A 20,678-nucleotide genomic window follows, 5' to 3' on the forward strand; every position below is an offset into this window, starting at 1 on the left:
ACCCCTTTCTGTTGGGGCTCAGCCAGCACCAATCAGCAGAAATTTGCGGCATGGGTCGTGCTTCCAGCTGTAATTTCCAGTTGCCGAGGCGCTAATCCGCGGTGGGTGACGCCGAGCCCTCAACTCCCCCGGTGCCGGTCGGCCCCACTTCACCGGTATCTGGCTGTTGTTTCCTTCACTCTCGGTCTCTGGGCATCTATACTTCAAGGACATGAGCGTCCTTTGGACAGTTTAGTTCTTTTCACATAAAGGTAAGGCACAGTAGACATTATCTTCATTACTCGTAAGCTAACTCTCAACCAAAGTCATGGTGATGTGGCTACATTAACCCCGCGACTCCTCAGCACCTGACTCAACATATCCAGAATTCAGTTCGAAAGTCTCTAGTAGATCTTCTTCTCATCGTTGTGAGAGCACGTCTTGCCGTGGCTGGTGTGCTCGGCCAGAGCCTTCCAGCGACGCATCTGCTGGAGAACACCAGCGCGGCCACGGAGGATAGGGGTAGTGTCAGCGCGAGGGGGAACACCCTCAAGCGAGTTGGCAAGAGTAGCAAGAGCGCGACCAGCAGCCTTGGTGTTGACAGTGATGGCATCCCAGTTGATGTTATCAATCGTGTCGCAGGCCTGGTGGTAGCAAGGGTCGTTCTCGCCCTCACCAGTGAAGATCGACGCGACGGGGATGCCGAGATCGACGAAGCCGGCGTAGTCGGAGCGGCCGTCAAACTCAGCGGAGATGGTCTCCTTGCCGTTGGCCTCAAGGTATTCAGCGAGGAGCTGGGGACCGATACCGCTGTTGTTGTAGGAGGCGAGCTCGTAGATGGGATTGGGCGATCCGATCATGTCGTAGTTGAAGTAGTACTTGATCTTGTCGGCGTCCTCGGAGCTGAGGTGCTCAGTGTAGTAGTAGGATCCCACCAAGCCGGCCTCCTCGGCAGCCCACCAGGCGAAACGGATCTTGTGGGGGTAACCGCTGTACTTCTTAACGGAACCCATGAGCTCGAGGAGGGCGGCGGTGCCTGAACCGTCATCGTTGATGCCAGGGCCCTCGAGAACACTGTCGAGATGGGCGCCGAGCATAATGACCTTGTTCGGGTCACCCTCCTTGGTCTCGGAAATGACGTTCCAGGTCTCACGTTCCTCAAAGATGGAGTCCACGATGAGGGTGACGATGACTTCCTCGCCGGCGGCAAGGAGGGCGCTCCATGCCTCACCAGTCTCGAGGGTGATGATACCCAGGGGAACGAGGAGACCGATGTTCTCAGCACTGAGAGTGGGCTTGACGATGTCGTCACCGGGGACCTGGTTGTACAGGATGACACCGAGAGCACCGACAGCCTTTGCGTTCTTGATCTTGTCAGAGACAGCGCAGACGCCACGCTTGATCAAAGCAAGCTTGCCAGTGGCATCGATACCGGCGAAGGCCTCCGGCAGACATCCGGAACCATTCTCATCGTCGACGGGGGTGTCGATGAGAGGAGCCGTAATACCGCCGGGCAGCGGAGTGGCGGTGTTGTACTCGGCGCTGATGACGATGACATCGCCGTCGGGCCCGGTCACGGAAATGGCGTTGGTCTGCTCAAAGGTATGGTTGAAGGGCTGGAGGTAGGTATCCATCTGCTTGGCGAAGCGAGTCTGGGCACGCTCCAGGACGAAGTCGACCGAGGCCTTGTAGCCCGGAGTGCCGAAGGCGCGGGTGCCGCCATTGTCGCGAGCGATCTTGTTCAGATTCCAGAGAACGCGCTCAAGCCTATTGGAACATAGGTTAGCCGAAGCTTCGTATCATGGGAGATCGCAGTAGCACGGAATTGACTCACTCAACAGTCTTGATGTCAGCCTCAATCTTATCGGCAGTGAGAGGATCGGTAGCCAGGGTGGTGGAAGCCAGCGCCAGAGCGGCGGCGGAGAGTAAGGTGGTCTTCATCTTGGCGGGTGATCTGGTGAATGAGATCAGGAAGGAGACCGCGAGAAGGACAAGGCGGGTTGAGCTCTCAGAATCCAAATGACGCGCTCACGGGCATCGCCCGCTTCTTTATAATGATCACAGCATGCAGGCACCGCATGTTGAGTTGCTTTTTCGCCTTTACTTTCCATGTCGAATGGCACGCTGCGCGGCGACATTGCGAGGTCTCGCTCAGAGAGTCAGAGCTCAAGCTTCTGGTTAAGCTTGGCATGCATTTGGACCTTGCCGATTGCATGGGTTCTGGGGCGGGGAACGTGAAGACATATCGAATCAGCGAGCCCAATTCATGCAACTGATAAGCCGGCGAGTTCTGTCAGCAAAGACGGGCTCGCCTAGCTGATTGTTCTGCCAGCCATGGTTATGCAATAACGGGGGAGTGTTACCGCAAGTGGTTTGCCGTTGGAAGAAGGCGAGAGGCATGGAAGCACTTTCGATGCTACTGCATCCGAGGGCCAAGACGCGGGTCACAACACCTTGGCTCAAATATTCGCACGCCACGATGTACCCCAAAGGGCAGGTGCCAAGACTTTTTCATATCGCGGGGTGGCGGGTTGGGACCAACTGTTGCTCAGCACCGCGTCAGTTGGATAAAGGACCTGCCCATCCTGCTCGTCTGCCGTACCAGGATTCTGGCTTGGTGGCTCAGTAACACGGTTCTCGGGTCTGATGTCTCTTCGATTATCTTGTTCTCCTCCTCGGCTTCCGCCCGGAATGTGGCCATGGTGCACGACAACGCTTCCTCGCGTGGCTGGCCTTGTCTGCGGGGTTTGGGATAATGGGAACTTTTGAGAGCTGATGTATCGACGGTCGGCCTTACCGTGCTGCACCTGCTCTCTTGGGACCCGATTCAATGTGTTGCCAAGACATTAAACGAGCTTTTGGTCGGTAAGCCGGCTCTGCTTGTTGTCGCGATTGGCAGAGTATCTGAGCGTGGGGGGTATAGCAATTGCAAACAACAGGGAAAACATAACGCGACGATCAACTTTCGAATTACTTCATGGCAGAAGCGTCGTCATGTCTGTACGCGTTGAGATGTGAGTGGAAACGACAAATAGTTACGAGCTACAATCCTTGGGACTCTAACAACAATCAAACAGCAACTCAACATGAACAAAGAATCCCTCAATAAATTGCTAAATCTTTCTGAGCTGAGAACCACCCAATTGTCTTTTCAAGAAGCTCAAATTCAGTATCCTGTCCTACCAGAAGGTGCCGAGCCTCTCAAATCGAGACGTTTGCTCTTGGTCGGCCACTGGCTCTAGAAAAAAGAAGTTGCTTTTATCCGTTGCCCTGGCTGGCTGCAACATTTAGGTAAGACAATCCGTAGACGTCTTATCTGCACAAATTACCGGGGCCAGTCTTCTGGGTCGTCCTGCATTATGCACATAGTGTCGATCTAGATGTACTCAATACCAAGCTGCCGAGTCAGCCATATGGCGCCCTGGTAGTCTTCGAGATCGTAATCAATTCAATACTTATGGAAACGCCCTCTTCTCTGGCCTTCTTCAAATTGAAACCTTAAGCAGCACCCGATCGATGGTTGGGGGTCGTGTCACGCGCTTGCTTCCACATTGGATTGACAAGCCTGACCTCGTTACCCTAGTCGACAAATAAGCTTAACAATAAGCTTTGAAATTAGCATCGCCCTACCGAAACCTTGATGAGCCGAGTTGGGAGTTTGTTCTCCGCTTCCTCCAAGCATGTGTAACTCTCAGCGCAAGCACCTAATCAAGCTCTTGAAAGCTCGATGCTTTGTGGAAGTTTGTCTTCTCCACCGGATAGCACCAGACTTCATGTTGTAAATTGCTTTGAAACTGGCTTCCGAAGACTGCAGAAGCTAGACTCACGGACAACTGTGGCGTAAAGTCTGTCAACTTCGTTTGGCGGTCATTCGAAGTGCTTGTATGGGGGTTGAAGGTGTAAGGTGGTCCGTCGAGTGCGCTGCTTCTTGGGGATTCGATGCATCACAGTCTAGGTAGGCACTAGGTGCAGGGCGTGACAGCAACATGCCACAGAGAGACTGGTGTTCATCTGCATGATTGAAAGAAGGAGCGTAGTAAGAAGGCCCAAGCCGCGCCAAGTTGACGGGACTCAAGTAGGCATCATTCAGAACCTTGAGTTGTAGTTACTTTTGAGAAACGTACTCAGTTGAGACTATTCGCGCCGAAGTGGGGTTTCAGCGGTCAGATCTAAGCACTTCTCACTCTTTTGAGACATTAGGATATCTCTGTTCGCTCTCATGAATTGCAACTCTTTTAACATGGTGATATGAGAGATAATACAGCGTTCCTAGGAATCGATCCCTACTAGGAGCCCGGTGAATTCTATGTGTCAGACATTGACGGTGACTCGTGAGTCTAAACTACATATCAGCGGATGAATGGTACGAGGTTTGTACTCAAAGTTCTGGCATAGCAACTACAACTAAAAGAAGGTCCCTTTCCCAAGATTACGCTGTAATATGAAACCTACAGAGTTCATTTCCAAGGCTACAACAAGTTGACTAGTAGAGGTCGTGATTGAGCTAGCGTCTCTCTCGTTGGCCGAAACCTAAACACAACCAACTAGATATCTCGAGCCTGCAGTTTATGAGACATGGGAAACCCGCATTTAAATTCATAGATACTGGATGTTGATCTCAAGCGTAGACACAATTCATGCAGGTTTAGTTTCCATCTTCAATGTTTGCTTCGTAAGCCTGAGAGCCGTGATGGTGCAACCTTTAGGATCTCTCAGATGATTGGCATTCATAATTAAGCGCCATGCGATCTGTTGCATCTGTACAGGAAGTTACATAAATGTCTCGCTCTTCCATGAGTGACATACGTAGCAATTCGATGTATCTTCCTTCTAAGTTCCATGCACGTCCTCAGAGAACCATACTTTACTTACATGTACTTACATATACCTAGGCACTAAGTCATTGGATCGTTGGACCCCTGCAACATCAGTGACTTGGAACATGTGCAAGTCACTACGGCCCAGCTACGTTTCGAACGCCAGCTTGTCAAAGTTGAAGCACTTAGTCAAACACACAAGAGAAAATGACATTTCACTAGCCCAGGCACTTCATAGAATCCGATCGGCACCATCATCTGAGAGAAGGAAAGACGCTTCAAAATTGGACACACCATGGCTTTAATGGATAATCTGACTTTACAGTAAAGCCAAAGAGTGTCATGTGGTTGTTCAGCTTACTGCAACCTAGGTGAGCAAGATGTCACATTCCTGTTCGGGGAGAAACACATAGAGACCGGCAGAAGATGGGATGACCAAAAGACGACACGGAGGCAACTCTTGCGGTATTATATTCAGCTTCCCTGACAACTTGTCCCACATGTGAGGCTTGGCACTGGCTACTATCTGCTCATTCCGTTTTCGGTGGCGCGTTGTCGCTTTCAACACGTTTTTATTTACATAGGTAGGTAGTGACCCCAAATTGCAAAGACTTACTTGAACGCGTACGAATCTTGCAAACCTCAATAAGTTACTTGCAACTCACCGCCTTTTATCACCAGCTATTTCAGGAATTATCTCCAAACAAAATTGTTTCCTCGGCACTGCCTGCAGATTTGCAAGCATCATGAACCGGCATGGTGACACTGCAGATCCCCCCGCAATCCAAACCCACGGCACACGGCATCACGGATCCCGCGCGGTGATCTGTTGCGCTCTGTCTACATAGTAGTAGCAAGATCCAACCTTGCTTATTCGTCTTTGTTGTTTCCTTTTAATTAAAACACGGGTGGCATTGGCGTTTTGACTTGCGACGATGGCTTGGCTGATTAATTGGTGGAAACCCCGCCTCCAAAGTGGGATGCGGGTTTTCCCCATTTTCATTGGCAATGCCCCTTGCTCGAGTTAATAAAGTCGAGCCGTGGCACTCGCTCGTGTGGTTCCGTTGTTCTCTTTTTGCGCTGTCCTCTTAGTTCCCGTGATGAGATTCTAGGGGATGGGATGGGGAGGCAACGTAGTCGTGCCAAGGAGTTTGCTGGCTGGCTACGCTGGCTTGGTGTATTGGATTGAGAGGAGGAGCCCCATTGGAAAGAAAAAGGAGAAGAAAGGATGAACTGTTTTGAGTTGGGGTGCTGATGATATATAGCATGGTGTTTCCTGTGTGAGAGCAAGTTTCCAGCTTTAAAGTGCTCAGCTCCAGCCAAGTGCTGGTCGTTACGCAACTTGCTCCTTGTCGCAGTCGTCGATCTCTCGCTTTGTACATCAGACGTTCGTCTGAAAAATCTCGAAACATGCAGATCGCTGCTTGCTTCCTCGGCCTTGCGGCTTTGGTCGCTGGTCACGGATACGTTGACAATGCTACCATCGGAGGCTGTTGGTATTCCTTTCACAGGGAAGTTGGTTCGAACCGTAGGGTCCTGGGGTGACGAAGTATCAATATCTCTGTATTGATTGATTCTGCGTAAGGAGTAGAAGGGAGATTCCAACCGGAGGTTGGGTGGGTAGTCGAGGTCTAATTGTACTCCCTCGAGGTGGCCCATGCTCTGCCCTTACTCGCGGTCGAATTGGACTTCCAATCCGACAGAGGCACCTACTACCAGGTTTGTCAAACACTTCTGGAATATCGATGATTATTTGCTGACAGACTCTCAACAGTTCTACCAGGTACAGTAGACTACTGAGACCTCAGATGTGTCACTATGAATCTAATAAGTGCCACGTATTTAGCCTTTTCCAGGCCTGGCTCAAGACTGTGCCAGGTCAGCATACAGTCGTATACTCAGACGGCTCCAAAGCTCCTGACGGAGCTACAGGGTACGGCTTTGTTATCTACCGCAACAATAAACGTATAGCCCAGGGCTGCGGCCGTCTCGGCTTAGCAGAAGTGTTTGATGGTGAGGCGGAGGGGGCGAGGGCTGGGCTCCGACGGGCCCTTCAGACCTCCCAAGGCCAGCCTATACACATCTGCATCGACAATACCAGCGTTATTCAGGGGATTCGCGGTAAGGTCCCAGACTCCTCACAAGCGGCCTTCCTTGAGATCCAGGAGGTAGGCAGGATACACGATATACAAACCTGTTGGTTCACGGGGTCGTATACGACAAATAGTGGTAGCAATTATCACTCGTCTGTTGGTGATCCTATTGCTTGTTCTTCTTGTGTTCTATCTTACATTGTAGGCAGGAGTCGGTCGAAGTAGGTAGTGACGGCCTGGGTGGTTGCCCCACCTTTATCCGGCCGTGATGACTAAGCCAGTTGTCCCACTTCGCCCAGGGCAGGTGCCAGCCAGCCCATGATACCTGCCTATTAAGTCAAACCCCCCACTTCCTGGCACCCCCCTGTTTCTGGCACCACAAAAACGATGGGATCACAACCCGACCTCCTCATTACTATTAACTATTGATCCTCAACCACACCCACTACAATACAGCTGCCAGCCTCACTAGGGCATTCAGAGTCGCTGGATTCAGCCGTGATAACCTCCTTTTCACCCGCTTCGATTTGAGCCCGATGGATATCCCTGATGTTCGCGAACTTCGTGTTGGGATCGATTTGAACAGTCTTCCTCTTCCTCACTGCAGCGTTGGTAACTTGAGCCCTCAGGTGAGCTAGTTGCTGCTGGGCAGCTGCCAGTTGCCAGGCCTGCTCTGTGAAGCCTTTTTTCACCTTCCTGAATAGCAGCCGTTGAGTGCTGGTATCATTGTCGAGTTGGGTGTATAAGTGCAGTTGACCGCTGAGCTCTGCCAGCTTCCTGGGTGTCGACCAGACCACTGCAGAGGAGGCAGAATCCCATGGCTCAACAGGGGTAGTTTGTTGACCATTATGGCATCGCTTTCTGCCCTGACTAGTTGGTTTGGGTGTGGTGGGCTTAGCAGGAGGCTCAGGTAGTACCATAGGGTTCATCAGGGGCTTAACCATCGCCACAGGGTGTAGACCAGTCCACTTCCAACCACTTCTGATGTTCGAGACTGATAGACCAGCAAGTCGAGCCTTTCTGGTAACAGTCCAGGAAGTTCCTTTTACCTATAATGGTAGAGTCGTTCCATTGAGACAAGTAACCGAGCTCCTTCCGATAGGCTGACTTAACAGGGCTGAAGACAGACTGGTCAAGAGGCTGGAGGACATGAGAGGAGTGTGGTGGTAAGAACAGTAAATGGATATTGTTAATATAGCAATTCCACATGAAGTCTGTCGTCGTATGACTCCCATGCCCATCCACAATCAGCAGTCGAGCCTCCCCCTCAGCCTCAGGCATAGTCTGTGGGATGAACACCTTCTCTAACCATTCAATGGCAGTTAAGTCTGTAGTCCAGCCATTATCTGTTGCTGTGAACTCCCACCCATCGTATGGAACGAGATGTAATGGAAACCACTGCTGTTGGACTGTCTTCCCCTTGAAAATGATAAGAGGACGAAGTGCCCTACCCAAGGCTGAGATACACTCAATGATAGAGACCCATGCCCTCGACCCAGGTTGTTTCTTGCGAACAGACGTCGTCTCAGCCATACCCAGCACTAACCCATTAGCTCCCTGACCCTCGAGGATGCCAGTCTCATCCATATTATATCTGTTGGCTGGTTTGATGTCCTTGATCTCAGGGATAGCGAGGAACTTAAACCAGTTCCTAATGACCTCAGTAGATGCCCCATTAACGCGTCTAGAATCGATAGAACGACTTCTCTGAACCTTAATGATAGGGTTCCTTCTCACAAAGGCATAGATCCAGCCTTTTCCCAGTGGTTTGGTATCCCCAGCAGCAGCCAGAACTCGCTCTGCGAATTCCTTCACCTATTGGTGCGTTGGTGCGAGGCCCAGCGAAGCCTGAATGCGAACCCATTGTGCCAGCTTACTCTCCTGGTCAGGAGACAGCCTCTGCCAGTCAGCAAAAGCCACTTTCCTAGTCTGACCACCTTGGAGACGTAGTTGGAGGGTTGATCGTGGTATCCCATACTCCAATGAGGCTCTCTTTTGACTCTTGCCGTTTGAGATGTCCTCGAGAGCCTGACGAAGCTGATCTTCGGTATATTGAGGCATTAGATATAGAAGAAGGTATGTGCAAAAGATGAGCCCATTTGGACGCGAATTGAAAATGTTGTGATAAAAGGAGGTTGGGGGTGGGCATTGGGTTGTGGTGGATTTTCGCGTTTTTGTGGGTGCCAGAAACAGGGGGGTGCCAGGAAGTGGGGGGTTTGACTTACTCCTTATCAGCCTTTGCTGTTCCAACAAAACCCATTGGTCTCCTGGGCACCAAGGTATTAAAGGAAACGAAGAAGCAGACAGCCTAGCTAAGGAGGGAACAACTCTACCAGTCCTTAGGGGCCAACTAGCTACTCTATCAGGTATCAAGTGGCTTGCTAAAGAGCGGCCAAGACGCCAATATAGACGATGGTGGAAACAAGAGGCAACTCCCCGCTATACCCAGTTAGGGCTCAAGGCTACCCTCGCTTGCGCCCCCGAACTAGCCTTACCACGGGCTATCCTTCATCATCTCTTAGCAGCCCGATCAGGCCATGGAGACTTCAAACAATACCACCAACGCTTTAACCATACAGAAGCACTGCTTACCTGCTCCTGCGGGGAGGCAAAGGCGGTAGACCATCTGGTCTACTGCCAAAAGACCCTGATGAGGAGGCATCAGTGGCCTACCCTCTACCCTTCTAGCCTACTCGATCCTATAGGACCTATAGGATCCCTTGAGCGGTACTATAAGGGGTTAATTACTGATCCTATTGGCTTCCAGGCCTTTCTCCGCGTGACAGACTTCTTTTAGAAGATCTGCCCGCGGTACTAAGGACTAGGTCTTGACCTAGGCCCGACTAACGAATTTCCCCTCCTAGAGGGACAGACGGTAACAACGGAGCTAGGGAACCAGCGGGAACTAGGGACGGATAGAACAGACAGTAGCCCACGGGCAAGATTTGGAGGACGTTAGGAAGAGGCGTGTACTATAGAGTATATAGCTCGAGCCTACGGCCCTCCACGCCATATACCCCTCGGGAGGTCGGCCGCAAGGGCGGCAGCGCCTTTGCCGCCACGGCGTTAAATACAACAACAACAAAATATTTAGCCTTACCAAGACCCGTACACGAGCCCTACTGTAAGTCTAGCTTCATCCCAAATGCGAAGATATCACGACTCACCCAGTGTCCAACAGCTCCAGAGAATCTCTCGCCCTGTCCAAGGCAACGGCCCCGTAGAGAGCGTTGACTTGATCGATGTCCAGTGCGGAGGGTACACTGCCGGTGGCATCTCAGGCTCGACGCCCGCGGCCCTGCATGCCACAGCTGCTGCTGGATCGACCGTCACCTTGCGGTGGACTCTCTGGCCCGACTCTCACGTCGGTCCCGTCATCACGTACATGGCGCGATGCCCCGATACCGGTTGCCAGGCATGGCAGCCCGGCACTTCGTGAGTGAAAGAATACTTCGCAACTGTGCCTAAGTGCCGCGGCTAACCTTTGAATCCAGTGCTGTGTGGTTCAAGGTCAAGGAGGGTGGACGCACCGGAACTACCAACACTTGGGCTGATGTGAGTAACTTGTAATTGTCTCTAAAATTTAATCAGTGATAACTAATGTGTGTCACAACCCAGACGCCCCTCATGGTTGCCAACTCCGGCTACCAGTACACGATCCCGTCCTGCTTGAAGTCGGGCTACTACCTCGTCCGCCACGAGATCATTGCTCTGCACGCCGCCTACTCTTACCCCGGAGCCCAGTTCTACCCCGGATGCCATCAACTGCAGGTCACTGGTTCCGGCACCAAGACTGCGACTTCGCTGGTTGCCATCCCCGGCGCGTACAAGTCGACCGACCCTGGTATCACCTATGATGCCTACAAGGGTATGTTGTACCATGTGCACTCGGATTCCTGTTCAATGCTGACTTTTTTACTTGAAGCGCAAACTTACACCATTCCCGGCCCGACTGTGTTTTCCTGCTAAGCGTTTCGACTCATTATCACACTGCCGGCATGAGAGACTGAGCCCGGCCAATCATTTGAATTTCATGTACATATTGAAGACTGAATTGCGAAAGTATATACTTCGAATACGATCGACGAGCTTGTTGTTTAGCTCGGTCCATCATCGATATCAGACGAACTGGCCCAAACCCAAAAGGTTGCCATATGACGAGAACTTTCAGGATGCAGCATGTGTGCATGTAAACTTCGCCCGGAGGCATGGCTGTTGTACAAACTTTAGACTGACCGATCGAGAGTGCCGCTGCACGACTTGCTATGCAATCTGCAAACGATTATTCTAGCCTGTGGTGCAAAGATTTCCGCTCAATTTTCTGATGCAGCCAACATTGACCTTACGCTCTGTTGCATCTCGAATGAACAACATTCGGTTTCAAGACTTGCCGGGCTTTGAAAATGACTCTGCAAGAAACCGATTGACCGGAAAGATCTGTTTATCTCATCAATGCCTATGAAGTAATCAACAGACCAGCATCATTCAGAATCGCAGGTGAGAATGTCTGGTTGGAAGCTTGATATAAGCACCTGCGGCATTCGTTGTCAACCAACTATCACTGGATGTCAACATCCACCAATCCCCGATAGTCTAGTGGTGAGGATATCTGCTTGTCATTGAAATTCAGCGATTCGCAGGGGACCGGGGTTCAATTCCCCGTCGAGGAGTCTTTCTTTTGCTTTTTCTGCTGGTGGGCATTTCGTTTTATTTTCGGGTTGACTTTTTGTTGTCGCGTGGCCTGACCCTTTTGTGGTTCGGTTGGAAATGAGGGACGGGGGTCGGGGGACGGGGGTCGGGGGTCGGGGCTTTTCACGATACAGGGGTATGCCATGCCGGGATCCTTGTAACTAATGTGGAAATGAGCAGTCGTTTATCTCTTGGTTTCTTGGCACAAAGGCTTAAAGCGGAACATGGGTCAAGTGCGAGTCACGAAGAGGAAACGAAGGAGTTCATCCAGTATGTAGTTGGATTCGTATGTATCTCGCCTCAAGACATCTTGAGGACGACAAAGGAAATTATATACAGGAACAAATTTGCGCTCGGCTGACTAATTTGCAGACACAGCTCAACTCATTACAAGAAAGTCCAGCACAAACAATCCGCGTCAGCGTTCCCACCAAGTAAAAGAGACTAGCACCCCAAGGTGGGTATCACCGACTCAGAAGAGAGCGGCCGAGAAAACTCGGAAGTGCGAGACGCTTAGCAAGCAGCACCGCTGCCGCTGGGGATGGCGGAGCACTTGGTGGACTTCTTGCCGCCAGTGATGCTGACGCCGCTCCACTTCCAGTTGCTGCAGGCACCGGAGGCGCAGAGGATGTAGACATCAGTAGCGGAGGAGGCGACGGAGCCGGTAACCTTGGAGATCGTGAGGCCGGTGATGGGGACGCCCTTGGTGGGGGTGCCGGTGGGGGAGCCGTTCTCGTAGTCCTGCTCGATGACGATACCGTACTTGGCAATGTTGGAGAGGGTGATGCCGGAGTAGGTGACGCCAGAGACTGAACCAGTGGCGCCGGAGACGGTCTTGATGCGGACACCGTTGTCAGAGTTGGTGATCTTGGAGTTGGAGATGACGACGGTCTTGACGGTGTTGTCGGAGCGGCCGCCGACGGAGCCAATGGACAGACCGTGGCCACCGGAGCAGGTACCGCCGGTGAAGGTGATGTTGGTGCCGGAGTTGATGGCGAGGCAGTCGTCCTGGTTCTTGACGTTGGCACCGGAGATGTAGACACCGGTGGAGGAGCCGACGTCGAAGGCGTCGGTGTTGTGGCCACCGCCAGAGTCACCGGCAGAGTTGTCAATGGTGACGTCGTATACGCCGAGGGTGGTGACGCTGTTGATGGAGAAGCCCTGGACGGGGGTGTTCAGGACGTTGAGACCCTTGATGTTGGAGCTCTTGAGGCTGTGAGCGTAGAAGAACTTGGGCTTGGTCTTGCCGCCGTTGCTTCCCTTGGAGTCCCACCAGCGGGCACCACCGCAGTCGATGGAGTGGCCGGAGGCACCGTTGATGTTGATGTTGGTACCGGAGAAGGAGATGAGAGGTCCCTCCCACTCCTTGTAGCCGAAGGTGGTCTTGCCCTGGAAGGTGACCTTACATGGTGTCAGCTAAGGGGTTACTTGGTAGCCAGAGACTCTTCAAACTTACAGTGGTGCCGGACTTAAGACCGGTCATGTCGAGGGTGGTACCGGCAGGGACGACGATGCCGTTGAGGATGATGCTGGTGCAGCTGGCCTTGCCCTTGATGGCGGCAGCGGCATCGGTGAAGGTGCAGCCGGCACGAGCATCGAGGGGAGCAGCGATAGCAGTGGCGGCCAAGGCGCCGAGGGCGAGAAGTGAAGAAACCATTTTGGTGGAAGGAAGTTTGTTCTGGTGGAAGGAAGTTTGTTTTGATGGAAGGAAGTTTGTTTTGGTGGTAGTGAGTGACTTGATACACAGTATCAGAATTGGTTAAAAAATAAGACGAAAGAATGAATGAGTCAAGACTCTAGAATGGTAAACTGGATGAGATCTGCGGGAGTGATGTCTTGGAAGCTTCTTGGCAATCTGGGGAGGAACTGCAGGATGGTTTATATCCAAATCGACGGGATCTCTTGGCACAGCCTTGCCAAGGCCTGTCAACGAACGGCTCCTGTTTGCCATCCTCTTTGCTCTCTCTTTCTCTCTACTACCTCTTCCCGTACGGATACCTTGTTCCACGTACCGATTGCTCAGTTAGTCGTCTGGACGCATCATGGGAACAGGGAAACACTGGCCGAGTCAGTTAGATGGAAGACGGAGCTAGACCGGGCCCCAGGCCAGAAGCAACGCAAGTGCCGGGGATGACCCTTGCTCGTCATAGTCCCATGCAGGCAGGCAAACCCCACCGACAACTCCTGAATTTCTGGAATCGCATTAGGTTCTGCCCAACGGCGCCATCTCCGGGATTGACATAGACAAGCACCACAACCACCTCGAGCTCCGCGCTGTGGACTGCTTTCGTGCGCCGCCAAGGCTAAGGCCTGTTGAAGCAGGGTCGTCCGGCCCTTGCACCGATCGAATCTAGGCACTCTATTCAATAGGTGGTTGTATCAATCCTGGATCTCAAGTTGCCGAGTTCCGTGCCGTTCTTCCAGCCGCAACTTTGAACTGGGGCTCTTCGTCTCATTGTGGTAAACATCGAACCTCCCAGTGTTGGGCGACATCACACAAAAGGAGGAGGGGACGGGAGCCGCGAAAGGGGGATTGCCTAGGAGCACTGGACGCGTAACGGACCAATTGTTCCCCAGGGATGCTAGTACCTGGGCGGCTGGTTGGTGGAAAGTTTATGGTCAGACAATGTGAGCTTTAAATTGAACAGAGTTCGACTGATATTACGTGCCTTAAGGGTTAGCTTGGTTGAAAAACTGCTAATGTGGTGGTCACGGCCTCCCGAACACGTATAGCTGAAGGGACTTATGGGAGTGGGGTGGGGGGTTGATCACATCACGGTTTGGTCTACGGTTGCAATAGAATTGACTTTCGGGGAGCGTCTACCAGTTCCATGAGAATTGGTGTTGCCATGGAACATTTCTGCCTGTTCTGCCCATGATTGGCGGGAAAGTTCAGAGTTTCGGGCCCATCCTCGACTCTTTGCTGCCCTCCAAACTTCCTCAAGATGGCCTAGTCATGTTGGCGCTGGCCCGTCACGCGTGCAGAATGTGCAGAATATGCAGAATATTGCCAGAACCGGGTCCCCGTTGACGAGCTAATTTGAGTCTTGACCATGAATGTCCATCATCCGACACCTTCGGCTGCTCGCGCCTTTTCGCTTGTCGCTGCAACGCAACTGACGCAGGTGTTTATCTCACTTTGACTTGGCAGATTTTCTCCCTACCCCCTCTTACGATCCTGAAAGGGAATTAGAGGTTGCGCTCGTCTTCGTGTTGACCTATGTTGGATGGCGGATGAAACACAAGTCATCTGAACGGCAGCTAGGGAGTTGACAGTCCTTGAATTTGCACCAGTCAAAACTCTGAACCTTCAATTTCAACGTCGCATCATGTTTGGTTTTTCCGTCCGATTTGCCGGCTCCCTCTTAACATGGCACGCTCCAGTCTCAGCCGCATATCATCATTGAACAATGAACATGACATCGACATGACTCTTGAATAGTCGGCAATCGGCACATATCTCTAGAGGCAGATGCTTCAGCGGCTCCATCCTAAAGATGAGTTGACGGGGCGCGCGTCCTATCTAGCTGGGATCGTATACCCCAAAAATAATATGGAACTCGGCACTGAGATGTATGCAAGTGGGTGAGGTGAAGAAAGGAAGGACCAACAGATGAACAGAGTGCGATAAACTGGGGCACGAGCGTCCAATTGCTCTTTATTTCCGACTCAATGCGACGCATCAGTTGTCTCTTGTTTCAACGGGACTTTTTACATCAGAGAATTGGAACACTCTGTCAATTCCGTACTACGTCTCTCCTTTGTTGACTTTGAGAATTTTGCAACGGACCGAAAGGTGACGATCACAAGTTCGCAGAAAAGGCTCCAACATGGAAGTTCCAACAACACTACAACCAATTCGTCGCAGAACTGCAAAAGGGAGAATTAAGGGGCCCAGAACTCTGCCTCCCACTGCGGGGCCCGGCGTGAAATGGGAATCATGGCAAATGGGATTATGGAACCGCATGGCTGATGCAGCACACGTGCACTCATGAGAGACCGGATGATGGGAACTGCGGAATCCGGGATCCGATCAAGTTAGTACGGGACCCGTTTGCCTATTTCCCAATCTCTTGCAATATTCGATGTGCCCCCTGCTTTAGCACCTGGATACAGACTAGCTTGCTAAGGACTTCTAGACTCTCAGCGGTCTAGATCGTCCGGCCAAATTCAACTTTGTACATACGCGGAGAAGTGAAGGCGATGGAAACCTCGGTGGATAAAACCTCCAATGAGCAAGGGATAATGCCGAGGACCACAACGCCTTGCCCACGGGGGGTTGACAACGAGCGGGTTGACAAGGGTACTCTAGCCGTTGGTAACCTGCCGGACTTAGTAGAAACCTGACTGATGAATGGATCCCACAACAGCTGATTCCTGATTCACTACAGGACGGAAACAGATGGAGCGTCTCGACTCGACAAATTTCCCCGTGGGTTAGACCGTCAGAGGCGGTGTAATCGGCCTCGGATTTACAGAATCTCGTATTTGCTCTCTCAACCAAAGTTCCCGAACCAAACGTCATCACTAGGCCTGGCCCCTTTCTCGACCCCGGGCAACTCGCAGAGCCGTACTTCCTCTTCGCTCGCCACCTTCCATTCTTTGGCCGTCTCGACCCTCGCCGCAATCATCATCATCATGCCCGCCTCCGCATGCCATGCGTTGTGGCAGTGAAACGCCCACACACCCGGATTATCCAGGACGACTCTGACGACCGCCCACCCGTAGCCTTGGACAGTCACTGTGTCCCTTCTGAGCGGGTTCTCTAGAACGCCCGAGGCTGCAAGCTCTTCCTCCAACTCGACCATGTCTTCAGGCGGATAGCCTGTTGGAGACTGCTTCAGAACGAAGAATTTGTGTCCGTGGATGTGGAACGGGTGCGCGCCGTCGTCAAAGTTGCTGATGATTATGTTGACCGTTTGAATACCTTCCGTCTGGTACACAAACTCATTTTCGGGATTGAAGGTGATATCATTTACGCTGGTTGTGGACGGGAACAACGTGTCATTGTCGCTTTTCGCGGCGTCAATGAAGCGATGCAGAGCCGGCGAAGTTACGTTGGCGTGCCACGTTGAAGCGTTGAAGAAGCCCCGCGACAGACGCCATGCCCCGATTTCAAAGTTGGCGCGAAGGTACATTGTGGCCGTGGTGTTGGGTGCTGGAATCGCGTCGAGGGGCCTGAGGAGAGTTGTGTTCATGTCTCGACAGTCGACGTCTATTGCCTCATCCCAGCTCTTGCTTTGTGGCTCGCTGAGTTCTGGAGCTACTTTATGTGCATTCTTGATGCCGGAGAGATCTGCTACAGCATACCGCACGATTCCCTTCACTTCTGAATCGAGCCAGGGGTTTTCTCGTGCGAAGCAGTGCGTGACCATCCTAGCTCGAAGCCAGAATGAGTCGGTAGTGGTAACGTTGGTCTCAATCACCACACTGTAGCGCTGCGCCGGAAGGATATTGAGGCGGTGGAAGGGTTCAGGGTGAACATCAGTCCCATCAACCTCGGTGATGTAGAGCGGATGCTCGTCGATCTCGACTTGGAACTCAGCAAAGGCGCCGGTGTTGATGAACCTCAGGCGGTGCCGCTCATTTGGAACCAGGTCAAAGTTTTCCAAAGACTGCAGACGAGCGTTCTGATTACGGCAATTCCATCCATCAAAGTCGGCACAGTCGCGATAGTTGCGCCCGTTGATAAGGCCACTTGACGGCACAGGCTCGTCGTTCTCCTGGTCTGGCTGGAGGTAGTCCATCAACAACTCGGCAGACGTGTTGTGGTAGTGGTCCGAAATCGTGACGACTCGATCAGTCGAGTACTGGTCCCTCGCCGCTTGGTTGTCTCTTGGGTGGATGACCAGAGGCCCGAAGAGCCCATCTGAAGCTTGATTGCTGTGGTGTGCATGGAACCAATATGTTCCTGACTGTTTCTCGACCGTGAATCTGTACGTGAGCGTCGCGTTGGGTGCAATTGGGCATTGCGTAACGCCAACGGTGCCGTCCATGGAGTTTGTGCCGTTTTGATACATGCCGTGAAAATGAATGGCTGTAGCATTGATGGCCTCGTTGCGGACGTGGACAACGATCGTATCTCCCTCGTTACACTCGATGAGAGGCCCAGGAAACTGGTTGTTGATGAGCATCATCGGCCGAAAGATCCCGTCAGGATTGAAGGTCGCATCATTGATCGTCCAGTAGTATTCTCTCGTGCTTGCCGCGGCGTTGAATTCCCAAGAAGTGCCCAGAACGTATTCGGACGAGTTCCTCAATCGCGGTGATGATGGAATTGGCTCTTTGATCACGTAGATTGGCGCTTCATGATGATGTGGCGCAGTGGCTGGATAAAGCAGATCCGATGCATAGAAAATGAAGAAGAAGACGAAAACACCAAAGACACTTGCAAAAACTCGACTCAGCCAAGAGCCATCTGGTCGATTCCTCAACCGTTGTGGTCTCTCGTCATCATTCTGGGGAGTAAGAAACGGCGATTTCTCGCCGTTGTCCTCTTCTGTGGCTGAACCGTAAGACGAAGCCTCCAACTGGTCCAAGTTGAAATCGGTGGAGATCGTCAGAGCCGTACTCAAGAGCCTCTCTTGATCGCTTCCTCGCTCGGGGTCCATGGCGCAAATCTCATCGTGTCTTTACGAAGACAACATGAAAATAGCGCAAGTACAGGAAGAACTGAAATTCAGACAAGAGGTTGAAAATGCGAACACAATGCCGCCCACGAGCCGAACTGCCGTTCAAGGCAGGTAACTTGTTGGGAAACGGGGTGGCGTAGCATTCTGTTTTGTTTCTGCCCGCGCGTTGCCGCCCTCTCGGGAAGCCTGTCCTCTTACACGTGCGCTCGGAATGACCCAATCAGACCTCACACTTTGACAACCTGCGTCTGCAATTGGAGTTCGGACAGTCCAGGTCGACTGAGGGGAAATGGGTTCAATGCCATCCACTAGATCGAAAAGCAGTGACAGGCTCCTTCTTTTCGTCCCATCCATCTGTTCGTTTAATGGATCGACGAGCGTTCCCGTGCGCAGGGGTGGCGATGCTGTCAGCCTGTCAGGGGTGTGACCTTCCCCATTCCTCGTCCCGATGCTACAGAGTCACCGACGCGGAGGTGTCCGACAGCAAATGGTGGAAGAGATGAAATAATCAAGGTCGTCCCGGCCTAGAGGATTTGATTCTCCTTGTGTTCGTCACGCCGTTCTTTCAATCGCTCGTTTGAAGGTCTGTTTAGCTTCACCAACTTCACGATGCGTTGCGCAGTTGCCGCAGCTTTCTTCGCGGCCGGTGCCCACGCCGCCGCTGTTACGCCTCTTGCTGCTCGAGCGACTTCTTCAAGCTCCTCTGGAGGCTGGGAGACACGGTACACTGCCACCGGTACTGCTGCCGTTGCGGCTGCTGCTGCCACGGCCAAGACCAGCAGTCCGACGAGCAACGTCAAGGGCAAGGCTTTCGACCGCTTTGTAATTATCTGGAATGAGAACACGGATTATGACAAGGCTATCGGTGATCGTAAGTACTTCTTTGAGCTCTTTGTCCATTCAGAGTCTGACTTGCCACAGCCAACTTTGCATGGCTCGCCAAGAAGGGCATCACACTGTCGAACAACTTTGCTGTCACTCATCCCTCTGAGCCCAATTACTTTGCATCGGTTTCTGGAGATTATCTGGGTATGAACAACGATAACTTTAATCGCGCCGACCGCAATGTTTCTACAGTGTTTGATCTTCTTGACACTCGAGGAATCTCGTGGGCGGCCTACCAGGAGGACATGCCGTTCTCTGGCTTCGAAGGCATGGCCTGGATAAACCAAACCAATGGAGCAAATGATTATGTCCGCAAACACAACCCGCCAGTCTTCTTTGACAGCGTCACCAGTTCGGAGCAGCGTCTGTCCCAGATCAAAAACCTGTCCACTGTCTCCCCGGAGCGATCACAGTTTCACAAAGACCTTAAGGCCAACAAGCTGCCTCAATGGATCTTCGCAACCCCGTCGATGTTGAATGACGGCCACGATTCCTCTGTCACTGTTGCCGGTGCTTGGAATAGGAAATTTCTTGAGCCGCTGCTCGAAGACAAGAACTTCATGAACAACACATTAGTTTTGGTCACTTGGGATGAGAATGAGACGTACACACAGAAGAACCGCATCCTTGGTATCCTTTTGGGAGACGCAGTCCCTCAAGAGCTTGTTGGCACGACGGACTCAAATTTCTACAACCACTACTCGGAGCTCGCCACAGTCGAGGCCAACTGGGACCTCCCAACACTCGGAAGGTGGGATGTCGGCGCTAACGTCTACAAGTTTGTTGCGGACAAGACCAATAGCGTTATACGCCAGTGGAGCAACACGTCAACGGTGCCTGATCGCTACTTCAACCTGTCGTATGCTGGATTCTTTCACTCCAAGACGCCGAAGCAGTACCCCAAGCCCAATTTGGCTTTGGACGAGAATGCGGCGGGCAGGAAGATTCTCGAGTCCATCAAGGCGACGTGGAAAGACAGCAAAGCTCCTACTTACTACGAGGATACGGTCCAGGTTTCGGATGGCCTTAACCCGCCTCCTGGTTATAAGGCGTAAGGTCTAGAGACAGAGTATTACTGAGAGTCATGCGGGCTTTCTAACAACAACCTTTGTTATTGAGAAACTCGAATATACATGCCTTTAGTAGTTAGGCCAGATAGAGTAAATGATGTCTGGACAACTAAGTCCCATTAAATTTAAAATCAATGAATAGTCCTCTCTAACCTTAGTTCTTTATTTCTTCAACAGCCTCTCTAGTTCTCTATACTTTAAGTAGTTCTTTCCCATTCTCTTAATCTATCAGTTTTCTAATTTCTATTAAGCTTTTCCACAGTATACGAATTCGAATATACCAGTATTCGAGACGAGAGGCGACAAGAACAACATCGGTAACAATAGAGATAGAGGTATCAAGACCGAGAAAGGTAAGAGGCGCGATAATAATAGAGATAATAGCAGCGACAGCGCTAAGAGAGGAGGAAATGAGAACGGCATCGGAGTTGGCCGGACAAGATCAACCACGCTGCCTCCAAGAACTTGTCACCCGGATGGTACATATCATGCAATCAGCCCTCGTGATGTTGA

General features: G+C 51.9%; 5 protein-coding genes and 1 non-coding gene across 6 annotated transcripts; 3 read left to right on the forward strand and 3 right to left on the reverse strand.

Moving 5' to 3' along the window:
• Window positions 1-257: 257 nt before the first annotated feature.
• Window positions 258-2,056, reverse strand: BDP81DRAFT_353765 (peptidase family M28). The gene is made up of 2 exons (XM_060586254.1): window positions 1,814-2,056; window positions 258-1,746 (listed from the first exon to the last, which is right to left on the reverse strand). The coding sequence occupies exons 1-2, from the start codon at window positions 1,918-1,920 to the stop codon at window positions 384-386; spliced, it is 1,470 nt and encodes a 489-aa protein (XP_060442556.1). The 5' UTR covers window positions 1,921-2,056; the 3' UTR covers window positions 258-383.
• A 7,978-nt stretch (window positions 2,057-10,034) lies between these two features.
• Window positions 10,035-10,858, forward strand: BDP81DRAFT_451896 (uncharacterized protein; the record flags this gene model as incomplete). The annotated part of the gene is made up of 4 exons (XM_060592687.1): window positions 10,035-10,324; window positions 10,384-10,444; window positions 10,508-10,757; window positions 10,815-10,858. The coding sequence occupies 4 exons, from the start codon at window positions 10,035-10,037 to the stop codon at window positions 10,856-10,858; spliced, it is 645 nt and encodes a 214-aa protein (XP_060442557.1).
• A 613-nt stretch (window positions 10,859-11,471) lies between these two features.
• BDP81DRAFT_t237 lies at window positions 11,472-11,559 on the forward strand. Its single transcript has one exon. It is a non-coding gene; the product is annotated as a tRNA-Asp (tRNA).
• A 532-nt stretch (window positions 11,560-12,091) lies between these two features.
• Window positions 12,092-13,235, reverse strand: BDP81DRAFT_451897 (endopolygalacturonase precursor; the record flags this gene model as incomplete). Its single annotated transcript, XM_060592688.1, has 2 exons — window positions 12,092-12,979; window positions 13,035-13,235. 2 exons carry the CDS (start codon window positions 13,233-13,235, stop codon window positions 12,092-12,094), a joined length of 1,089 nt encoding a protein of 362 aa, XP_060442558.1.
• A 2,635-nt stretch (window positions 13,236-15,870) lies between these two features.
• Window positions 15,871-18,280, reverse strand: BDP81DRAFT_433443 (multicopper oxidase). The gene has a single exon (XM_060590856.1). It carries the CDS (start codon window positions 18,187-18,189, stop codon window positions 16,075-16,077), a length of 2,115 nt encoding a protein of 704 aa, XP_060442559.1. The 5' UTR covers window positions 18,190-18,280; the 3' UTR covers window positions 15,871-16,074.
• Window positions 18,281-18,819: 539 nt separating this feature from the next.
• Window positions 18,820-20,150, forward strand: BDP81DRAFT_325315 (phosphoesterase; the record flags this gene model as incomplete). The annotated part of the gene is made up of 2 exons (XM_060584961.1): window positions 18,820-19,081; window positions 19,132-20,150. The coding sequence occupies 2 exons, from the start codon at window positions 18,820-18,822 to the stop codon at window positions 20,148-20,150; spliced, it is 1,281 nt and encodes a 426-aa protein (XP_060442560.1).
• Between the last annotated feature and the right edge of the window lie 528 nt (window positions 20,151-20,678).

Source organism: Colletotrichum phormii, assembly GCF_030913505.1.
Source record: "Colletotrichum phormii strain CBS 102054 chromosome Unknown BDP81scaffold_16, whole genome shotgun sequence".
In the NCBI taxonomy this organism is placed as follows: Eukaryota; Fungi; Ascomycota; class Sordariomycetes; order Glomerellales; family Glomerellaceae; genus Colletotrichum; species Colletotrichum phormii.

Bases quoted from the DNA above. Each gene is read 5' to 3' on its own strand.
- BDP81DRAFT_353765 (XM_060586254.1), bottom strand. From the start codon at position 1,920: ATGAAGACCACCTTACTCTCCGCCGCCGCTCTGGCGCTGGCTTCCACC. The intron at 1,747-1,813 runs GTGAGTCAATTC...ATGTTCCAATAG, and splicing joins GCTGACATCAAGACTGTTGA to GCTTGAGCGCGTTCTCTGGA.
- BDP81DRAFT_433443 (XM_060590856.1), bottom strand. From the start codon at position 18,189: ATGGACCCCGAGCGAGGAAGCGATCAAGAGAGGCTCTTGAGTACGGCT.